This window comes from Heptranchias perlo, chromosome 8 (assembly GCF_035084215.1).
Source record: "Heptranchias perlo isolate sHepPer1 chromosome 8, sHepPer1.hap1, whole genome shotgun sequence".
Classification (NCBI taxonomy): Eukaryota; Metazoa; Chordata; class Chondrichthyes; order Hexanchiformes; family Hexanchidae; genus Heptranchias; species Heptranchias perlo.
Genome location: NC_090332.1, coordinates 22,643,172 through 22,661,958, shown reverse-complemented (window position 1 = coordinate 22,661,958; position 18,787 = coordinate 22,643,172). Strand labels below are relative to the sequence as shown.

The 18,787-nt window shown below is 41.3% G+C and overlaps 1 protein-coding gene and 1 long non-coding RNA gene across 3 annotated transcripts in view; one reads left to right on the top strand and one right to left on the bottom strand.

Moving 5' to 3' along the window:
• LOC137324474 (uncharacterized) overlaps nt 1-9,831 on the top strand; it is a 29,650-nt gene extending 19,819 nt beyond the window's left edge. Inside the window, exons 2-4 of the long non-coding RNA XR_010963623.1 lie at nt 8,470-8,617; nt 8,736-9,004; nt 9,091-9,831. This is a non-coding gene — a long non-coding RNA (uncharacterized lncRNA). The remainder of the gene's footprint in view (nt 1-8,469; nt 8,618-8,735; nt 9,005-9,090) is intronic.
• prkcea (protein kinase C, epsilon a) overlaps nt 781-18,787 on the bottom strand; it is a 481,020-nt gene continuing 463,013 nt past the window's right edge. For both annotated transcript variants that reach the window (XM_067988786.1, XM_067988787.1), the window contains 2 exons: nt 13,030-13,176; nt 781-3,517 (listed from right to left, as the gene is read on the bottom strand). In XM_067988786.1, the coding sequence (XP_067844887.1) occupies nt 3,371-3,517; nt 13,030-13,176 (294 nt within the window). In that variant the 3' untranslated portion in view covers nt 781-3,370. The remainder of the gene's footprint in view (nt 3,518-13,029; nt 13,177-18,787) is intronic.

Sequence of the window (18,787 nt, the reverse complement as noted above, 5' to 3'; positions counted from 1 at the left end):
TAGCCCCTGGAGGCTGGAGGGAGCAGTGGATGATGAGAGAACAAGCACAGAGATCTTGGACAGAATTCCCTGTCATTGAGAATTCGGTAACAAAGCCTGTCTGATTTCCCATCTATTTTAATTAACGGACAGGTGATCGGGCGGGCTCTCTTACGAGCATGCGATCCTCCCTGTCCGATTGTCCTCTACGCACTGCGCCCAGGCAATCCAAAACACCCAGGCGCAATAGGAAAATCTGTCCCCGTTGACTTTTCACCCTTTTTTTCTTGTGAAAGATGCAATCCTCTCTAAAAGTCTTGATGAAATTTCCTGTTTTCTTCCCTCATTTTCCTGTTTCCATTTGGACTACAATTATATACCCTGCATACAAACAATGTGATAGGAACTCACAAAAGGGGAGATGGTAAACATTGGAGATGGAGATAGTAAACATTGCACTGTAAAATATATAACTGTGGTGTGTGCAAAATATAATTTAGTATCTAGCAAGAAACAGTAAAGTCTGCTGCCTTTGACATAAGTCAGAATCACCTGAGAATGGCACTATTCTTTATTCACGTGATGGCATGTTGGCATGGAAACCAAGGCACGTAATGTTCTGAAGCAAAATAGAAAGGTTTTGTGTTGATCACTTATGAAGCATCTCCAAGGGAAAACACTATCAGCACATTTAGACATGCATGCTTTTTTTAAAAAAAGTAAATTAAATATTAAGTGATACAATGTTTTTGATATAAATTTTATAATTCAACAAGAAAATAAATCTAACAAACCTTACCGTGACATTGTAATTTTTTTATTGGGTTTTAAAACAAACATTACACATTCACGTCCTGTTGAATACAGTACATTTGGCACACAGTAATAATGTTTACAATGAAATAACACTAATGATGGCAGGAGATTTAAAATACATCCATGAAGAAAATACCTTTTGTACAAACAAAGCATCACAAAAAAAACAGAAACTAAACTTAAAACATTTCGATTCAGCCAGACTCATGTTTTGTACATTTTTTTTAAGTTAAAAAGAGGTAATTTTTAGCCTTGTTTTTGGAGACAAACCTTTTATCGCTCTCCGTAAAGCAGACATGCGATTCTTTTTTTCTATGTAAAAAGATGAAGGGGAAAGGAGAAGCAAGGAGGGAGATACTGCCGCTTTTTTGTTTTTGCATTTGTGGTCTCCAAGTAGGCAGACACAGGAAAGGAGAAGATCTAACAACAGGCAGGGACGCTATGCAACAGTGTACCCACGTTTAAGAAAAAAAACAGTTTTACCAATCAAGCAAAAAGGTTTTTCTGTGAATGTAAACCAATAATAAATGTTAAGACAAGCAAAAGCTGATAATGAAGGAATACCTGTCCATGCAAAAATTTCACAATGAACCAACTTGACCACTTGTTTTACTTGTCATATTCTGTACAAACTAAATGCAAGTGTGCTTAAGTCTGAGGCCTGATTTATATCAGTATCACCCTGAATGTTCATGCTTAACACAGCAGATTGAAGAGCGTATCTGTAGATGCTTGAGCAATGCATTGGATAAGAAAAATGTTCTAATTGTGTTTTGTGTACGGAAAGGCCTGTCACATAAATAATCGAAAATGCCCCTTCGACTTGAGTCTCCATTCTAAACAAACTTGCTTTAAGAGAGCAATTGTAACAATATTGCAAATGTTTGCATTAATTTCCATCCTAATGTTTAATAACACCCTCAATACAGTTTGAAGCACTGTACAAGAGGTCCAGTATAGCTTAATACAAGGTTATGACGTTGGACAAAAAAAAACTCAACTTATTAGACAGCAACTTGAACAAATACACATACAGAGTATTGCACATGGACATTATCATTAATTACTTTTTTCAATGACTAATATATATATATATATATATATTTATAATATATATATAATACGCCTGAACATGCAGCAGTTGATAACTGTTCAATGAACTCCACAGGCCTTGCAGCAAACAGTATTTACAACTTCTTGCCTGTACAAAAAGCAAAGAGCACTTTTTAGTGCTACTTTGCCACTCACAAGTATTTCTGTGCATCAGGGAATCTAGATGCATCAGCTAATGTGGATCCCAGTGATTGGGAAACCAGTCCAGTAAAATTTATAAGTGACTGTAGGGACACGCACGCGTGCATGCATGCACACGCTCACACACATTCACACACATATGAAACACTAAAATAGAATACAACCAGAACTGACCTGCTCAAACTGTTAGCATATGTATACATCATATCCTCAACCACAGTCACAATTTTTCATAGGATAACTCATAAAAAGTCAGACAATGCACATCATCAAAAATCTTGTCAGTTTTTGTGTCATTTGATCGTCAGTCCTCTATTATGTCTAGGTATAATGCTCAATATTTCATAGTCTCTATTCTTTGTTAAAAATAAGATACACACTTGAAATTATAGTACAGATAAGGGACAGTAGTATAAACAAGGATTTGTGCAATGTGCCAAAGTAACACACTACTATAACAAATAACTCAAGCAACTCTGGTTTTGTTGACGAGCATTGGTTGTGAATAAAGCCTACAATTCAGTGCAATGTGATTGTTCAAGATCTAAGTTACAGTAAAATATTACACTGTATGCTGTAGGACAGTCACCAAAGAATTGAGTAGTCAACTAGGTGAGCACATTAATCATGACTGACTCGCAATCTACTAGGTTGAGTAATTATCTGGGTAAGGTAATACCCAGACATGTGATGTGATTTCAAACGCCCTAACTCACTAGAAATTGCACAAGAAAGTGACAACTTAAAACAGTGTAACATCTCCACAAAAAGATAAAAATAACAAAATAAACCACTCAGTAACCCTTTCTATTTGCCTGAGCAATTTCCATACTGGTGGAATAATCAACTGATTGACGAGACAAGCTGGCCAACCGGTTGACTTTCTGAAGCTTCTATTTCTATGTCAAGCTCTAGTATGTAGTTCTGCTTCACGTGCCTGTGTTGGCGCACAACTGTTCCACTTCCATGTACCGGCGTTCCGGCTGTATATGAATGAACCTGCAGTACTACAAGTAAAACAGTATGTTTAATACTGTTTGCATTACACACACAAGTCTCCTCTGAAAAGCCCAGCTGCAGCAGAGGGCTGAAAATACAGGCAAAATAACTATTTTTAAATAGAAATAACAAAACAAAAACCCTGGAGTGCATTAATTTAAACAGACACCAGAAAATGGAAACAAAGTAGAAACATAAACACTTATTACTGCAGGGAAATGCAGGTACTACACAGTACTAAAAAAACTCGATCCTAATACTTGTTAGATTTCTCAGACCATTGCATGGTAATGGCATGTTGTGGCAGCACCAGGATAATGTCTTAGGCTATTGACTCTTCACCGAAATAGGAGAAACCTTTAAATTCATCTTGGTTTATCTGCTTAACAATTGCATCATCCACCAGCGTCAACACAGGTTCCTCACGTGTGAAGTCTTGGTCAAAGTTGTTCACATCCCTTTTGGTTTTCTAATGGAGAACAATGAGAAGTATTTCAGAAGAGCAAATAATAAGAGAATTTGCATCTGAGAAAAAAACAATATTGGTTCAAGGACACTGGAAGAGACAATGCATAAGCAATTCCAATGTCTGGAAACCAAGCTGTTCAGTAATAGTTACAATGGTGCTAACAGGTCAACATGAAATTGCTCCGTCCAATGCTCTGAAGAAGGCATTAACCTATTAGTTAAAATAGCAGATTGAAAAATTTTATAAGAATGTCTTAGCATCTTTGAGACGAATATTTCAACCCCCAAACTCTATTTAATGAAAATGATTCCTTTCCCTCTTTAGTGCCATGTCTAATTTCACGCAGAAATGGTTCAGTTTGTCTCGGATCTTGGTGCTTTGAAAACCACTCTAGTTATGTTGTGGGGTGGATTCCAGAGCAGCAGGTAAATAACTGCAGACAGGCAAACTTGCACTTGCACGGTTTATTAAAAGTCATGATTACGACTCTCGCTTTTTAGGCCCATATTGGGGCTCAAGCTGCCTGTAGCCAGAAAAGGTAGAGATTGGCAGCGTTCAGGATGTCAGGTGGCAAGCATTTACGAATGTACAAAATTGACGGGCTGGTCCATCAAGCCTGCCCCACACATTTATGTCTGCTGTCAGATAAGCCATGCATGTGGGTCCACAGGTGGGAAAAAAAATCATCTTTTGAGGTTGTACTACCTAATGCTACAGGTACTAGCATTGCGTCATTTATATTATCAGATGATGCATTTTTAGAAACATTGTCAATGGTGAGTATTTTTTTTGTAACTTGTACAAAAAATCTTCTTTAACAAAATTTATATTTACAGTTCTCCCCTTGTATATATTCTATCTCATTAGCCAAATACCAGACTGGCATGCTGGGGGTGGTCATATGAAAAAGGAGCTCCTTTGGATTGAGTCTGCTCTCTATTGTAAGTGGAAGCAGTCAGTTTAGAAATTGACTGTTGCCGCCCATTTATTTTCAGGTTCTGTCGAATACTTGGTAAAATTAAATATGTGGGAAATTCTTACCATTCTTACTACAGTTAACCTGCTCCTTAAGTTCAGTAGGCCACACATAAAAATGCAACACTTTTTTTTGTCTGTGTGAAAGCCACGCATATCTGAAAGTACATGACCTTCTTCAAAGTTTCGGGTCACTTTCAGGCACCAACAATCGACAGTTACAGTTGTGGTTACATGTAGAAGCGTAAGCTGGCACTGGGTCACTGTGGTTAAACCACATACTGGTGCCCTCCACTTCACCTTTCTCAAGAACCTCTCTGAAACCCCAATGCATATGTCAGACGAGATTCTCCCAGACAGACACTGTCCTATAATTAGTGTGCACACGACCGTCAGACTAGCAGGAAACGGAAAAGCTGCACAGGCGGCTTGGATGAGCCACCCAAACCACAAAGTGCGCACTTTATCAGCTCTTCATCCTTTGATATGAACTTCTTCAAATAAGATTTTGTCTGCATACCCAGTGATTCACGGTTATCAAACCTTGTGCGTGACCTCTGCCCTCAGACATTCGCTTTGTCATTATTGTAGTTGCTTTCCCTGACATTCTGTCTGACACATTTCAGTTAATGACACAATTCAACAACAATAGTAAAAGTACAACACGGTAACCCTTTTTTAAAAAAATGGAGAAACCAAGGTTTTTTTAAACTGAAGGCACTTAGTGCAGGATACCAGTACAGTCGAAAACAGTAGCAAATGAGATAAATCCAGAAGTAATGGTCAGACATCTCTTGAGATTGAAAACTGTCCACTGTAGTTGACAGGGCCCTCGACCGTGTCCGTCCCATTTCCTGCACTTTTCTGCCCTCACCCCTTCCCTTCCCTCCCAGAACCACAACAGGCGAATTTAATTTCAATTAATTAATTAAATTCAATTAATTAAATAAAAATCTGGAATTAAAATACGAGTATCAGTAATGATGGCCATGAAACTACCGGATTGTCGTAAAAACCCATCTGGGTCACTAATGTCCTTTAGGGAAGAAAACCTGCCGTCCTTACCCGGTCTGGCCTATGTGAATCCAGACCCACAGCAATGTGGTTGATTCTTAATTGCCCTCTGAAATGGCCTAGCAAGCCACTCAGTTGTAAAATCTCGCTACGAAAAGTCATAATAAGAATAAAACCGGACGGACCACCCGGCATTGGACCACTAGGCACCGGACACGACAATGGCAAACCAAGCCCGGTCGACCCTGCAAGGTCCTCCTTACTAACATCTGGGGACTTGTGCCAAAATTGGGAGAGCTGTCCCACAGACTAATCAAGCAACAGCCTGACATAGCCATACTCACAGAATCATACCTTTCAGCCAACGTCCCAGAATCTTCCATCACCATCCCTGGGTATGTCCTGTCCCACCGGCAGGACAGACCCACCAGAGGTGGCGGTACAGTGATATACAGTCAGGAGGGAGTGGCCCTGGGAGTCCTCAACACTGACTCTGGACCCCATTAAATCTCATGGCATCAGGTCAAACATGGGCAAAGAAACCTCCTGCTGATTACCACCTCCCTCAGCTGATGAATCAGTCCTCCTCCATGTTGAGCACCACTTGGAGGAAGCACTGAGGGTAGCAAGGGCACAAAACATACTCTGGGTGGGGGACTTCAATGTCCATCACCAAGAGTGGCTCGGTAGCACCACTACTGACCGAGCTGGCCGAGTCCTGAAGGACATAGCTGCCAGACTGGGCCTGCGGCAGGTGGTGAGCGAACCAACACGAGGAAAAAACTTACTTGACCTCGTCATCACCAATCTACCTGTCGCAAATGCATCTGTCCATGACAGTATTGGTAGGAGTGACCACCGCATGGAGATGAAGTCCCGTCTTCGCACTGAGGACACCATCCAACGTGTTGTGTGGCACTACCACCGTGCTAAATGGGATAGATTCAGAACAGATCTAGCAGCTCAAAACTGGGCATCCATGAGGCATTGTGGGCCATCAGCAGCAGCAGAATTGTATTCCAGCACAATCTGTAACCTCATGGCCCGGCATATTCCTCACTCTACCATTACCAACAAGCCAGGAGATCAACCCTGGTTCAATGAGGAGTGTAGAAGAGCATGCCAGGAGCAGCACCAGGCGTACCTAAAAATGAGGTGCCAACCTGGTGAAGCTACAACTCAGGACTACATGCGTGCTAAACAGCGGAAGCAACATGCTATGGACAGAGCTAAGCGATTCCACAACCAGTGGATCAGATCAAAGCTCTGCAGTCCTGCCACATCCAGTCGTGAATGGTGGTGGACAATTAAACAACTAACGGGAGGAGGAGGCTCTGCAAACATCCCCATCCTCAATGATGGCGGAGTCCAGCACGTGAGTGCAAAAGGCAAGGCGAAAGTATTTGCAACTATCTTCGGCCAGAAGTGCCGAGTGGATGATCCATCTCGGCCTCCTATCGAGATCCCCACCATCACAGAAGCCAGTCTTCAGCCAATGCGATTCACTCCACGTAATATCAAGAAATGGCTGAGTGCACTGGATACATCAAAGACTATGGGCCCCGACAACATCCCAGCTGTAGTGCTGAAGACTTGTGCTCCAGAACTAGCTGTGCCTCTAGCCAAGCTGTTCCAGTACAGCTACAACACTGGCATTTACCCAACAATGTGGAAAATTGCCCAGGTATGTCCTGTCCACAAAAAGCAGGACAAATCCAATCCGGCCAAGTACCGCCCCATCAGTCTACTCTCAATCATCAGCAAAGTGATGGAAGGTGTCGTGGACAGTGCTATCAAGCGGCACTTACTCACCAATAACCTGCTCACCGATGCTCAGTTTGGGTTCCGCCAGGACCACTCGGCTCCAGACCTCATTACAGCCTTGGTCCAAACATGGACAAAAGAGCTGAATTCCAGAGGCGAGGTGAGAGTGACTGCCCTTGACATCAAGGCAGCATTTGACCATGTGTGGCACCAAGGAGCCCTAGTAAAATTGAAGTCAATGGGAATCAGGGGGAAAACTCTCCAGTGGCTGGAGTCATACCTAGTGCAAAGGAAGATGGTAGTGGTTGTTGGAGGCCAATCATCTCAGCCCCAGGACATTACTGCAGGAGTTCTTCAGGGCAGTGTCCTAGGCCCAACCATCTTCAGCTGCTTCATCAATGACCTTCCCTCCAACATAAGGTCAGAAATGGGGATGTTCGCTGATGATTGCACAGTGTTCAGTTCCATTCGCAACCCCTCAAATAATGAAGCAGTCTGAGCCCGCATGCAGCCTGGTCCACTCTTCCATCACCCGCTCCCCTTCCCACAGCACCTTCCTGTGCAAGTGCAGGAGATGCAGTACCTGCCCTTTCACCTCCTTCCTTCCCACCGTCCAGGGCCTGAAACACTCCTTCCAGGTGAAACAGCGATTTACTTGTACTTCTTCCAACTTGGTATACTGTATTTGCAGCTCATGATGTGGTCTCCTCTACATTGGGGAGACCAAACGCAGATTGGGGGATTGCTTGGCCGACCAATTCTGTTCAGTCCGCAAGCGAGACCCAGAGCTACCGGTTGCTTGCCACTTTAATTCTTCGTCCCACTCCCACTCTGACCTATTTGTCCTTGGCTTCCTACATTGTTCCAATGATGCTCAATACAAGCTCTAGGAACAGCACCTCATCTTTCTATTAGGCATTTTACAGCCTTCCGGCCTTAACATCGAGTTTAATAACTTTAGATCTAAACCACTGCTCCCATTTTCTTAGACAGCAAGTAATGGTAGTGGACGATGGCTGTGCTTGAGCTACTGGGAGTGGACGAGGTTTGGGCTGGTGCTTGGGTTGGGGATCCCCTATCGGTACAGGGCCCCTCTTCCCTGGCTCTGTACTTCCTTAAAATCTGTTAATCTCTAACATCTTCCAGTTCTGATGAAAGGTCATCGACCTAAAATGTTAACTCTGTTTCTCTCTCCATAGATGCTGCCTGACCTGCTGAGTGTTTCCAGCATTTTTTGTTTTTATTTAAGAGTTAGAAGCCTGGCAATTATAGGCACTTGAAGGAAATGAGCAACTGCACATGTTTCAGGTCCTGGGAAACAATAAGTTAAAAGTAGAAGACAATTTGGTAAGTCTTGATTTCAACACCATGAGGCTGCAGGGATAATTTTTAAAAATTCCATAATTTACAAGTTATTCATGCAAAACATTAAATATAGCTGAAATGACCCTGATATTTAAATTAGTTTTCCAAGTGCAGCAGCAAGTTTCTGGTTTTGCAAAGCCACGACCTAAAGATGTGAGCGTGTCAGAGGTATCTGTGTTGACTCAACCTGTGAACATGGTGCTGTGGACAGTTCTGCCTCCCTGAGTGGCTTCAGAGGAAGCGCAGAGAGCGTGAGTGGTGCTCTGTATTATCATGCTCATTTGATCCGTCCTCCCCTCTGTTTGAGCTGTATATGGAGTGAAGCAATGTGGAGTCTCTGTCGGATGCAAAGTGATCAATTGAAATCAAGTAAGCATAGTAAACAAAATAAAAATATTTTTCAGCAGTTCAGCAGGATTGAGTTTTATCTGAGATGTGAATATTTTTCTTCCCAGTCTCCTAGTGTCACCAGGCCACACAAAAACTTCTCCTCAAAAGTATCATCCAATGCCACTTCTTTGGAGAAGAACCCTGCACATTTCTGCAACAACACTGTCAACTATGGGAATCATCCATGTACAAAACCACTGGGCCAACAATGAAGGCCAAGTGCTTCCTCAAGCTGTGGGGGGATCGGAGGGAACAATAATCCTTCCCAGCTGCTCTCGCACACCCCTAGTGGCCAGCTCAAAGTTAATGAACGTGTTGGAAGATTAGAAGTCAAGTTTCTCCAAGCTGCTCTTGAGCATTTCCACGCATTCTGCTCAAAGGTATCACTTTTGACTGTGTTGCCCTCTACAGCTGTAAACAGATTGAAGAATGGCTACCTGGTGAGGTACCAAATGGTTTTTGATACCCATGACAACATATTCCAACATCACTTAGTATGTTCAAGAGGAGAAGAAATTGGAAAAAAAAATTCTCTCTCCCCAGATATCAAATTACTTTTGGAAAAACTCTCCTGTCAATCTCCCTGCACTGCTGTAGAACCCTGCAGTGACTATAACCGCATTTTGGTTTAACGACTGTTGATAAATATGCAACGTTCAGTAATCATTCAGAGGTATTATTATTTAAATAAGGCCAATTAAAATAAATCAGAAATCTCCTGGCATTATCTATCATCGGTACAGTATTAGCTTCTAAAATGAATAATGCAAGTTCATTAATTTGTCATAAATTCTGAAATAATTATGTGGCTCGGTGTTAAATTTTGTTTGATAACGCTCCTGTGAAGCGCTTTGGGACGTTTTACTCCAGTAAAGGCACTATATAAATGTAAGTTGTTGTTATTGTTTACTTCCAGTTTAGTGACTATATATTTACACCATTATTCATAATAGATTTAATATAGTGTAGATCACATAGCAAAAAGATTTTTTTGGCTTTGAAGAATGCATTTGTATCCAATTTCTCTTACCACTGACCTCAACTCTTCAATCAAAATTTGTACACAAGATATATAATGAGAATACACTGAAATCTTTCTCAGTTTTTCTTTGCAGTTAACACCTTCAATTGAAATGCACACCAGGAGGCTTTCTATTTTGTTGAATTTCTTCATTGAAGCAAACCCTTCTGGACCTTAGCACCTTATCTTGACACAATATGTGTCATGTGCAAATTGTTTTGTTGTGGTGAAGTAACATGACCAAAGATATAAGTGTTGCTCGAGTTTCCTACAGCTCCAGGGTTTCTGGAATGAGGGATAGTCACTGTACTCTAACCACTGGGTTTCAAAATTTTAGCTGTTTAATTAAGAGCTACAAGTGAGCTACTCAGTTCATTTCCTCCAGGTTTAACACTTTCAAATTGATTATTGATTATTTTGCCTCAGAGAATGCAATCAATCAAAGCTGTTATTGCAAAAAATTTTGGAAATACAATATTAAGTGGCGTTATGTCTCAGTTATACGGAATGCTTGGCATTCGTATGCCACAATCCTTTGCTTCACAATGAAATTTCACAAACAGTTACGGAGCTAGTAGATGTCCTTAAATGTATACATCTGGTGCTTTCCTATTCCTGATGTAGAGCGTCAATGGGCAGTATAACTGCTGCCACCCGCTTGCAGCAATCTCAATAGCATCCCAAATATTGCACCGATTAATGAAGGGTGCTTTATTCTAAATCTGATAAAGATTCAAGACTGATAAGGCAAAGTACAGGCCTGCAACCTTCAAGTAAAATCTCATCATCTTGCAGATTTCAGACCTAAACAGTTTCCGCTTTCCAGTGCAAAATGCAAACAGGTGATTTCAATTAACTGAAAGATGCTGAATGCTCAACGCAAAATGTCTCAGTTCACGATGTTTGCATTCTTATGATTTGCCCCTCTTTAATGTTCATAAAATTTATGCAGGTGCTTTCCTTGTTTATGCACTTTTTATCCCACTGTTTGGCTTGACAGTTGTAATTGTACCCCTCCTTATCTCTGTAGCCTTCTCCAGTCCTATAACCCTCCGAGATCGCTGCACTCCTTCAATTCTGGGCTCTTGCGTATCCCCGATTTTCATCACTCCACTGCTGGCGGCCGTGCCTTCAGCTGCCTAGGCCCTAAGCTCTGGAATTCCCTCTCTAAACCCCTCCACCTCTCTCTCCTCCTTTAAGGTGCTCCTTAAAACCTACCCCTTTGACCAAACTTCTGGTCACCTATCCTAATATCGCCTTACGTGTCAAATTTTATTTGATGGCGCTCCTGTGAAAAGCTTTGGGACGTTTTACTACGTTAACAGTGCTATATAAATGCAAGTTGTTGTTGTTATTGTTTACTTCCAATTCCATAGTTTATCAGCGAGCGCAGGATTCGGGGAGGAAGCAGTCTATACTTTGCTGCTACAGTCCTATGAATCGCTGCAGCCAGCACTCAAAAATCCCAATTTCACATAGCCTGTTGTGCAGGCAGGAGGTAGAATGCAAAATTAATTAGGGGCCGAGTTAGAAGTTACGGTGGGATGTCCCGCCATGCACCATTCTCGCCCTGGGAGCACTTTGCCCTGGAATTTCTACTCTCTAGTCTCAGAAGTGCAATTAACTTGGCCAGCTTTAGTCTCTTTATTTCCCACATGGGAGAAAAAGTGTTTCACAGTTAAACTTCTGAGATCAAGTGCAGAGGGGAAAGCTCACACCAGATGTACCCCAACTTAAGTGTGCAGGATTGCCAAGGTCGGGCCATTAGAAACATGTTTTGTTATTCAGCAAAAATAACATTATAGATCATAAACCCCGTGAAATGATTAGAAATGGGGTCCTTTTTGACATTGAGACAAACAGAAAGGGGCTAATGTTTTCACAAAAAAAATGAGAGATTTGACAGATCAGGTTGTACGCATGTAAACTGCATTACTTGTCATTTTTAAAGGAGGTGTGGTGGGGGTGGTGATATGGAACAGGGTTGCATTACTCCAACCTGCCACCGCTCTGGATAGGCACCATGCAGAAGCTACAAGTTTCCGAACAGAGAGGGAAAATTAAACAGCCGGTCACTCAGACCTAGTCCCACATATCCCTTACTGGTCAGTTATACAGAGGATTGGAAGAAAGCTGGGAGTGTTGTTTCCAACCCCCATTGGGTGTGGCACAAGGAGACTGAAGGACAGGAAACAGCAAAGTAAATCACCAAAATAAGCGTGTTGAAACTTCTAAATATTTTCTCAACTTGTTTGAAGACAAAACTAAAAGCATATAGTTTGACGGCACTAAAGATGAAACTCTTCAGTCCAACATGCATGAAACTGCGATTGCTTGTTATTTCTAACACCACTATCAAACAATGAAGGAGGATGTTAGTTCACATCAGGCTAGGATACAATTGTATAATTATATAGATATACAGCAAAAATTGCACTTAAAATTTAGCAACTAAACCTGAAGTAGCTTGCAGAAAACCAGAACAATAATATTTATTTTGAGAACAAGATTTTAAAAATTGAGCAAATATAAGAAATTTATGTTTCTATTGAGCCCTTCTCACGCTTCGCTGCTGTGTCAAAGCAGCGCGATGCCATTCCAATATGCTAAGCTTCCACTGGAGCGGGCGCTGCTGATGTGCCTTACAAGAACAATGCGCCCACCATGAACATGCTAATGACCCCATTTCTGCTAACTGGGATGGCAAGAAATGGTACCTATCCTTTGGTTGTTACTCACCCAAAGGCTTTGTCATGCTAGTTGCTTCATTTTTACGTGCTGCAAGTGGTAATAGGCTTGTGCGTCTCAAATCTACAAACAGTTGCTCAATAAGGGCTTGATGGCCGGCGCGGACACGATGGGCCGAAGGGCCTCTATCCGTGCTGTATAACTCTATGACTCTATGACTCTAATTCTGATGAACATTTGTATTGTGTTTCACATGGGTTTCCCTGTAAATGAACTGTAGCATGATGGTACTTACAATCCTTGGTTTAAATGGAGGTTTTATTTTCTTCTGTTCCAGCAGCACCCAGTCAATTTCCTTGAAAAATGGATGCTGTTTAATGGCCTCCTCCCCACCTTGTGACGTAACACAACCCAGGCGTTTATTTGGGCTCTTCGTCATGAACTGAAATCAAAAAAGGAAAATGTAAGATAAGATATTTGGCTCGTAAATTTTTGCATAGAAAATGCACTCATGTGCAGAGTATTTACCAATATCCTTCAGTTGTGTAACAATAGAGCAGTAACAAACGGCGTATCTCTCAGTTACAAGTAGGAATACAATAGGGCAGAATGCACTGTCTGAAGTCAACTCTTACAGATAATGTCAAATTTTAGTTTTAAAAAATGCCAATGACAACACTAAGGACGAGGCAACAATCCAAAAACAGATCCAACCTTAGGAGGGGCTTGGGTCAGGCAGCAAGGGTGAGTAAGGTAGACTCACTGAGTCAGAATAGTATATGTACCTTATGGATGCTTTGGAGGCAATTAAAGTGCTGCGGCTTCTCTGTTCATCAGTTTATCCTAAGGTCTGTTAGGGAGGGTCTGTGGGGTAAAAGGATGTTGGGGAGAGTATGTCTACAGGACGCAGCTTTAATTAAGTCTCAAAAGACATCAAATTTGGCATCTTAAACTTTCTTCATTTTTGTTGGATTACAATAAGGGTGAATATATCATGATATCTGTTTTTCAGAATCGTAAAAGTGGCTGATATTTGTTAAAGTTCTGTTAACCGTAAGTGGTCAGAGCTTTTGCCAGTATAGGGACTTGTGATGCCAAGCTCAACTCTAAATATTCTGATGAGGATGTACCCAAAACCCTTCTCAGAAATGAATACTCTAATATCTGCATTCAGTCTGACAATCTCTTAGGCTCATGAGTTTCCAACTCTCGTAATGTTTGGCTACCAGAAACTCTTCAAAGGACAGATGCCAGGAAGTATTTCTTTACATAGAGGGTGGTCGACAGTCGGAATGGATTGCCAGGAAGCATGGTTGAAATCAAGACAATTGACTCATTTAGGAAATAACTCGATGCTGTAATGGGAAAGCAGTAGGTTTGATATTCTGAGAGGGTGAGATCAAATGGGCCAAAGCGCTTTCTTCATGTGAACCAATTGTGTGATCTTATGAAAACCCTGGAAATTACCTCTGTAGAGGGAAGCAGACTATTTTACTTAGACTGTGAGCACAAACTTGGAGGATACAAGGTTAAAAATAGCAAGCGGTAAGTCAGGTTAACAGCTAATTACCTCTGGAGTTCTCCCGATCGACAGGCAGAACTTTAGTGGAAGACTGGCAGTAAGCCGGGTTCCACTGATCGGGAGAAGAAAACACAAGGAAATTCCAGGCGTAAAATACATTTTCTGAGCTTCTCAGATAGCTCAATGGGTAAAGGAATTGGGGTAGATTTTTATCTTCATTGCCCGGGCAAAAATCTGGCAGGGCGGATCACTCGCCCTTTATAGAACCTGCCTGATTTTCATTTAATTGAAAATCAGGTGAGTTTTCTAAAATGCAGACAATTTGCCCTACCAGATTACTACCCAGCTAGTGAAGAAGAAACTCTACCCCATTGTTTGTTGAGGTATTGAACCATACAGAGTAGGAAGGTGCTAATTTGACTCCTGACCTGCGCTGGGTTAGCTGAACTCAGCAGGGGTGACAGTAGGGGCACTACAATTGGTCTCAGGATCACCAGGCTAGAGAGAGGATGCAGAAAAAAATGGCAAGGTTCCACCAGCTGATCTCTATTCAGTGATCCCTCTGGAAAGTGTGCAGGTGTGGATGTTGGGTGAGGATAGGATCAGGCTCATATGCTCTGTCCCATATTGCCTCACTCTAGCCTCACAATCAAAGAGTGGCCATTCAGATGAGGTACTGGAGTGCTGCTGGCACGCATGGAATTGTACTCCAGCGTGAGCTGGTGATTTCAGAAGAGGGGGGATATTGAAAAAGACCTTTGTTTCCCAAACCATAATGAATATGTGAATCGGACTTCAACAAAAGTAGTTAATGTCATGCCAATTAACTGTTCAAAAGAAAGTTGGATAAATTTTTGGTTAGAATAGGTCAAAGGTTATAAGGCTAGTTTAGATAAGGATAATCAAATACTCTGCAGAACATGGTGGTTCCTGAAATGTTGATGCCATGGTAATGTAATTCAATGGAGTGCATCTGGTTAAGAGTCAATAATAATGACGTCACCGCGACCCGAATGCAAATTTAACTCAGCGGCCTGAACGGAAAGTCGCAGTGGCTTTCCCGCCAGGTGAAGACAGTGGGGAAGAGGATCTGGGGCCACAAGAAGTCCAAACGGGTAAATTTTTTACTTTCCTTAAGGGGCCATGGACATACCCTCCCTTCCCGGTTGTGAGCCCCCCACAGGTTGGCCCCAGCAGCTGATCACGCCACTTACCCGCTGTTGGCAGGCAGCTTCCATGCTGCCTGATTTTCTACTGCTTCTCACTGACTTCCTGCCCGGAATGGGTGGGAAGTTGGCTGGCGGGATTTAAATGAGGCCTGGGAGTTAAAATACCCATGAGCACCAATACTCTGGAGGAAAGAGTGAATTTCCAACTCACGCTGCTGCCCGCCTCCACCTGCCCAAAGCTGTCGTGGAGTTAAAATCGGGCCTCGGTATCCTATTTGCCATTTTTATGACCTTTTTTTTATCTGCGCTCTTAACTTTAAAGATCCACGCATTTACATCCCTTGCTTTCTCTGTTTGTTATCCTGCTAAGAATTTTACCATCTAGGGTATATTTCCTTCCAATGATGATCTTCCCAAAATATACTACTTCACATTCTCTGCATTGAACTGCATCTACTATCTAACAGCCCGCTCTCCTAACCTGTCTATGTCCTTCTGGAACTCTTGCATTCTTCCTGTTTGCCTATGACCAAATCATTTATACAAATGGTAAACAATTATGGTTAGATTCCATCTGTGAATATTTTGTAGTATGTACAGTGAATTACTGCATTTGGTTTTCTGCTTTTTTCACTTAAGTGAATGGATTTATTCCACAATAAATACACTCAGAATGTAATATATAACCTAATGCATGATTTAGGCCATTTACAACAACAGCATCTTAGTTAATAAAAGCCTTTTACTAAACATTTTGGAACATCACTACATTTAACTCAAACATCACTGCTGTTCCTATATTAACCAATAATTAACCTTTCCAAATGGTTATTAGTTTTAGTGCATTTTCCAGGGAAAGTGCATACATTAAGCAGGTCAGGTACAGCATTGCCCAAGCACAAAGCTCCTTCAACTCTGGCCCAGCATTATGTCTTAGCCCCAGAAGCACACTACCTGCTGCACAAATGTGAATTTTTCAAAACCAACAGCAACTATAGATATGGTCAAATTTATTTTTGAATAATGAACAGCTTTGTGCTGTGGATTTGCACCCACTAAGAGCTTGGGCGAGACAATCTCAAATTAATTTCATATATTAACCCTACTGGTTGGAGAGAGAAGACTTTCATCCCTCCAGACTGGGCTGGATTCAAACCCAGGTCCTAATAGTGAAAGGGAAACCTGCTTACCCCCTGTACCCAACAGTCCCCTACAGTGGAACCTGTTTTAAAGGCCACCTGTATAAAATGTTCTTCTCCCTAGTATAAATCCCTAGAATGGTTTTAAATCAGTCATGCTAGAAGCCTGTCTATGAAGATGAGCTGATGGTTTCATTGCACTTACATTTAAACAGCTCGTCAGTTATTCAGTTCCTAGTTAAATCTCAATCATTTTTTAAAAAAATAATTTAAAGTTAAATATACCTAAATCATTCAAAACCAATGTTTAGATGCTTTGTTTATGCTAGATTTATTTTCCTGATTCCACTTTCACAATTTTAAATACATTATTTTGTGTTATACAGTTTGTGGCTTGAAATTATTTTTAGGGATGCAGGTTTGAATCCCACTCTGGTCAGTTCCTATGTAAGGAATCTTACAACACCAAGTTATAGTCCAACAGTTTTATTTGAAAATCACAAGCTTGCGGAGTTTACCTCCTTCGTCAGGTCACTCACCTGACGAAGGAGGTAAACTCCGAAAGCTTGTGATTTTCAAATAAAACTGTTGGACTATAACTTGGTGTTGTAAGATTCCTTACATTTGTCCACCCCAGTCCATCACCGGCAACTCCACATCATGGTCAGTTCCTGACTGAGCTATGTTAAATGCTGAGCAGAGGCTGCAGTATTTCCCAGATGGGGGGAGAGAACATGTGGAAAGGAGTCACACCTGGGTTGGGAGAAGCTCCAGTGCCTCCAGGTAGTCAACTACAGGAGACACTGATAGCAGCCTGAGTGCAGTTAATGCACCTGAGCTCTTAGCTGTAGACATCAGGCCAAGTAGAAGAACTAAAAGGGATAAAAATATAAAGGGGGCAACTTGCTAAAACATTCCATAAAAATTAAAAAATAACAATTATTTTAAATTTTTAAATATATCTTTCTCTTCTTTTCTATACCTACCTGCTCCTTTCTCTAGGTCAAAGGATTATCGTGGAACCTGCTCCCACACCTGCCAATATTGCCCTTAGTCTGGCCCCTAGCAAGTGCCAAAATCGGCACAGGTGAATTACCATTTGATTTTATCATTTACTGCTTGGATGAAATACAGCCTAAACTTCGCCAGCACATCCTATCAGTCATCTGAGTATGTTAGTTAGCTGGTTATTGATACTAATGGAAAATACACCCAGCTATTGGCTATCTGACCTGTTAACAGCAATTCATTTTTGTCTATGGGGGATTAAAAATCCAAGTAATATACCTACACCTCATAGAACACCATGATCTTGTCAGTTCTGCACAGAGATTTGTTTTAATATTTCAAATTAAGGTAACTTTTTTTTTTGTCCAAGCTATTGGGAGATAGTATAGACAATATTGAGTGTCGTAATCCAAGATCAAATGTCAAGCTGCACAATGTTAGGAAACCAAACCTCCCAATTCAAGTCCCCAGCTAACATACAAAAATAAATCTCCCCAGACGCCTACTTAATTCCTGTGCCTCTTCCTGTTCTCTACCTATACAACCGACAGAAGCCAGACAACAAAAGCTACAGGGACTCGACGCTCTGCAGTTACTGTGGCAACTACTATGCGTAATATTAACTCATACTTTGTTAATTGTAGGATTACGAATGACACAGTAAAAGCCAGCAATGCTCCCAAGAAAACTCTCTCATGAAAAAAGAGCATTGATAGATAAAGACCTTAGAAATTACTTTGAAAGCAGTCTCAGTTGGACAATTAGAAACTACCACCATGATAATCACGTGTCATTGAAGTGAAAAGTGCAGCATCCACTCAAACCTTGGTTTCATTTGGCTCTTAGACTTACGCGTAAAAGCAAACAAAATTGTCAGTGTGATACTTCAACTGAACTTTTGCAAAGTCGCCAAAATGACACAATGTTATCTCACATAAGAAAGGGGGAAAGGGTCATGTCTTCATGAAGAAGAAAAAGCAGGCTAAAAGTCATAGAAATGCCACATGCAAATAACTATAACCAAATGGAAACAGAATGATGGAAGCAGTGATACATGTATGCCATAAAACGGATCCCTGGGAGTAGGTTTGTCACCTGTTAAAATGTAATTACATGTTTCATTTCAGCAATGTATAATTGTTAAATGGTTACAGACACAGAAGGAGCCAATTCTCTTGGATTTTGGCGACTATCTTGATGAAGTATTTCTGAGGT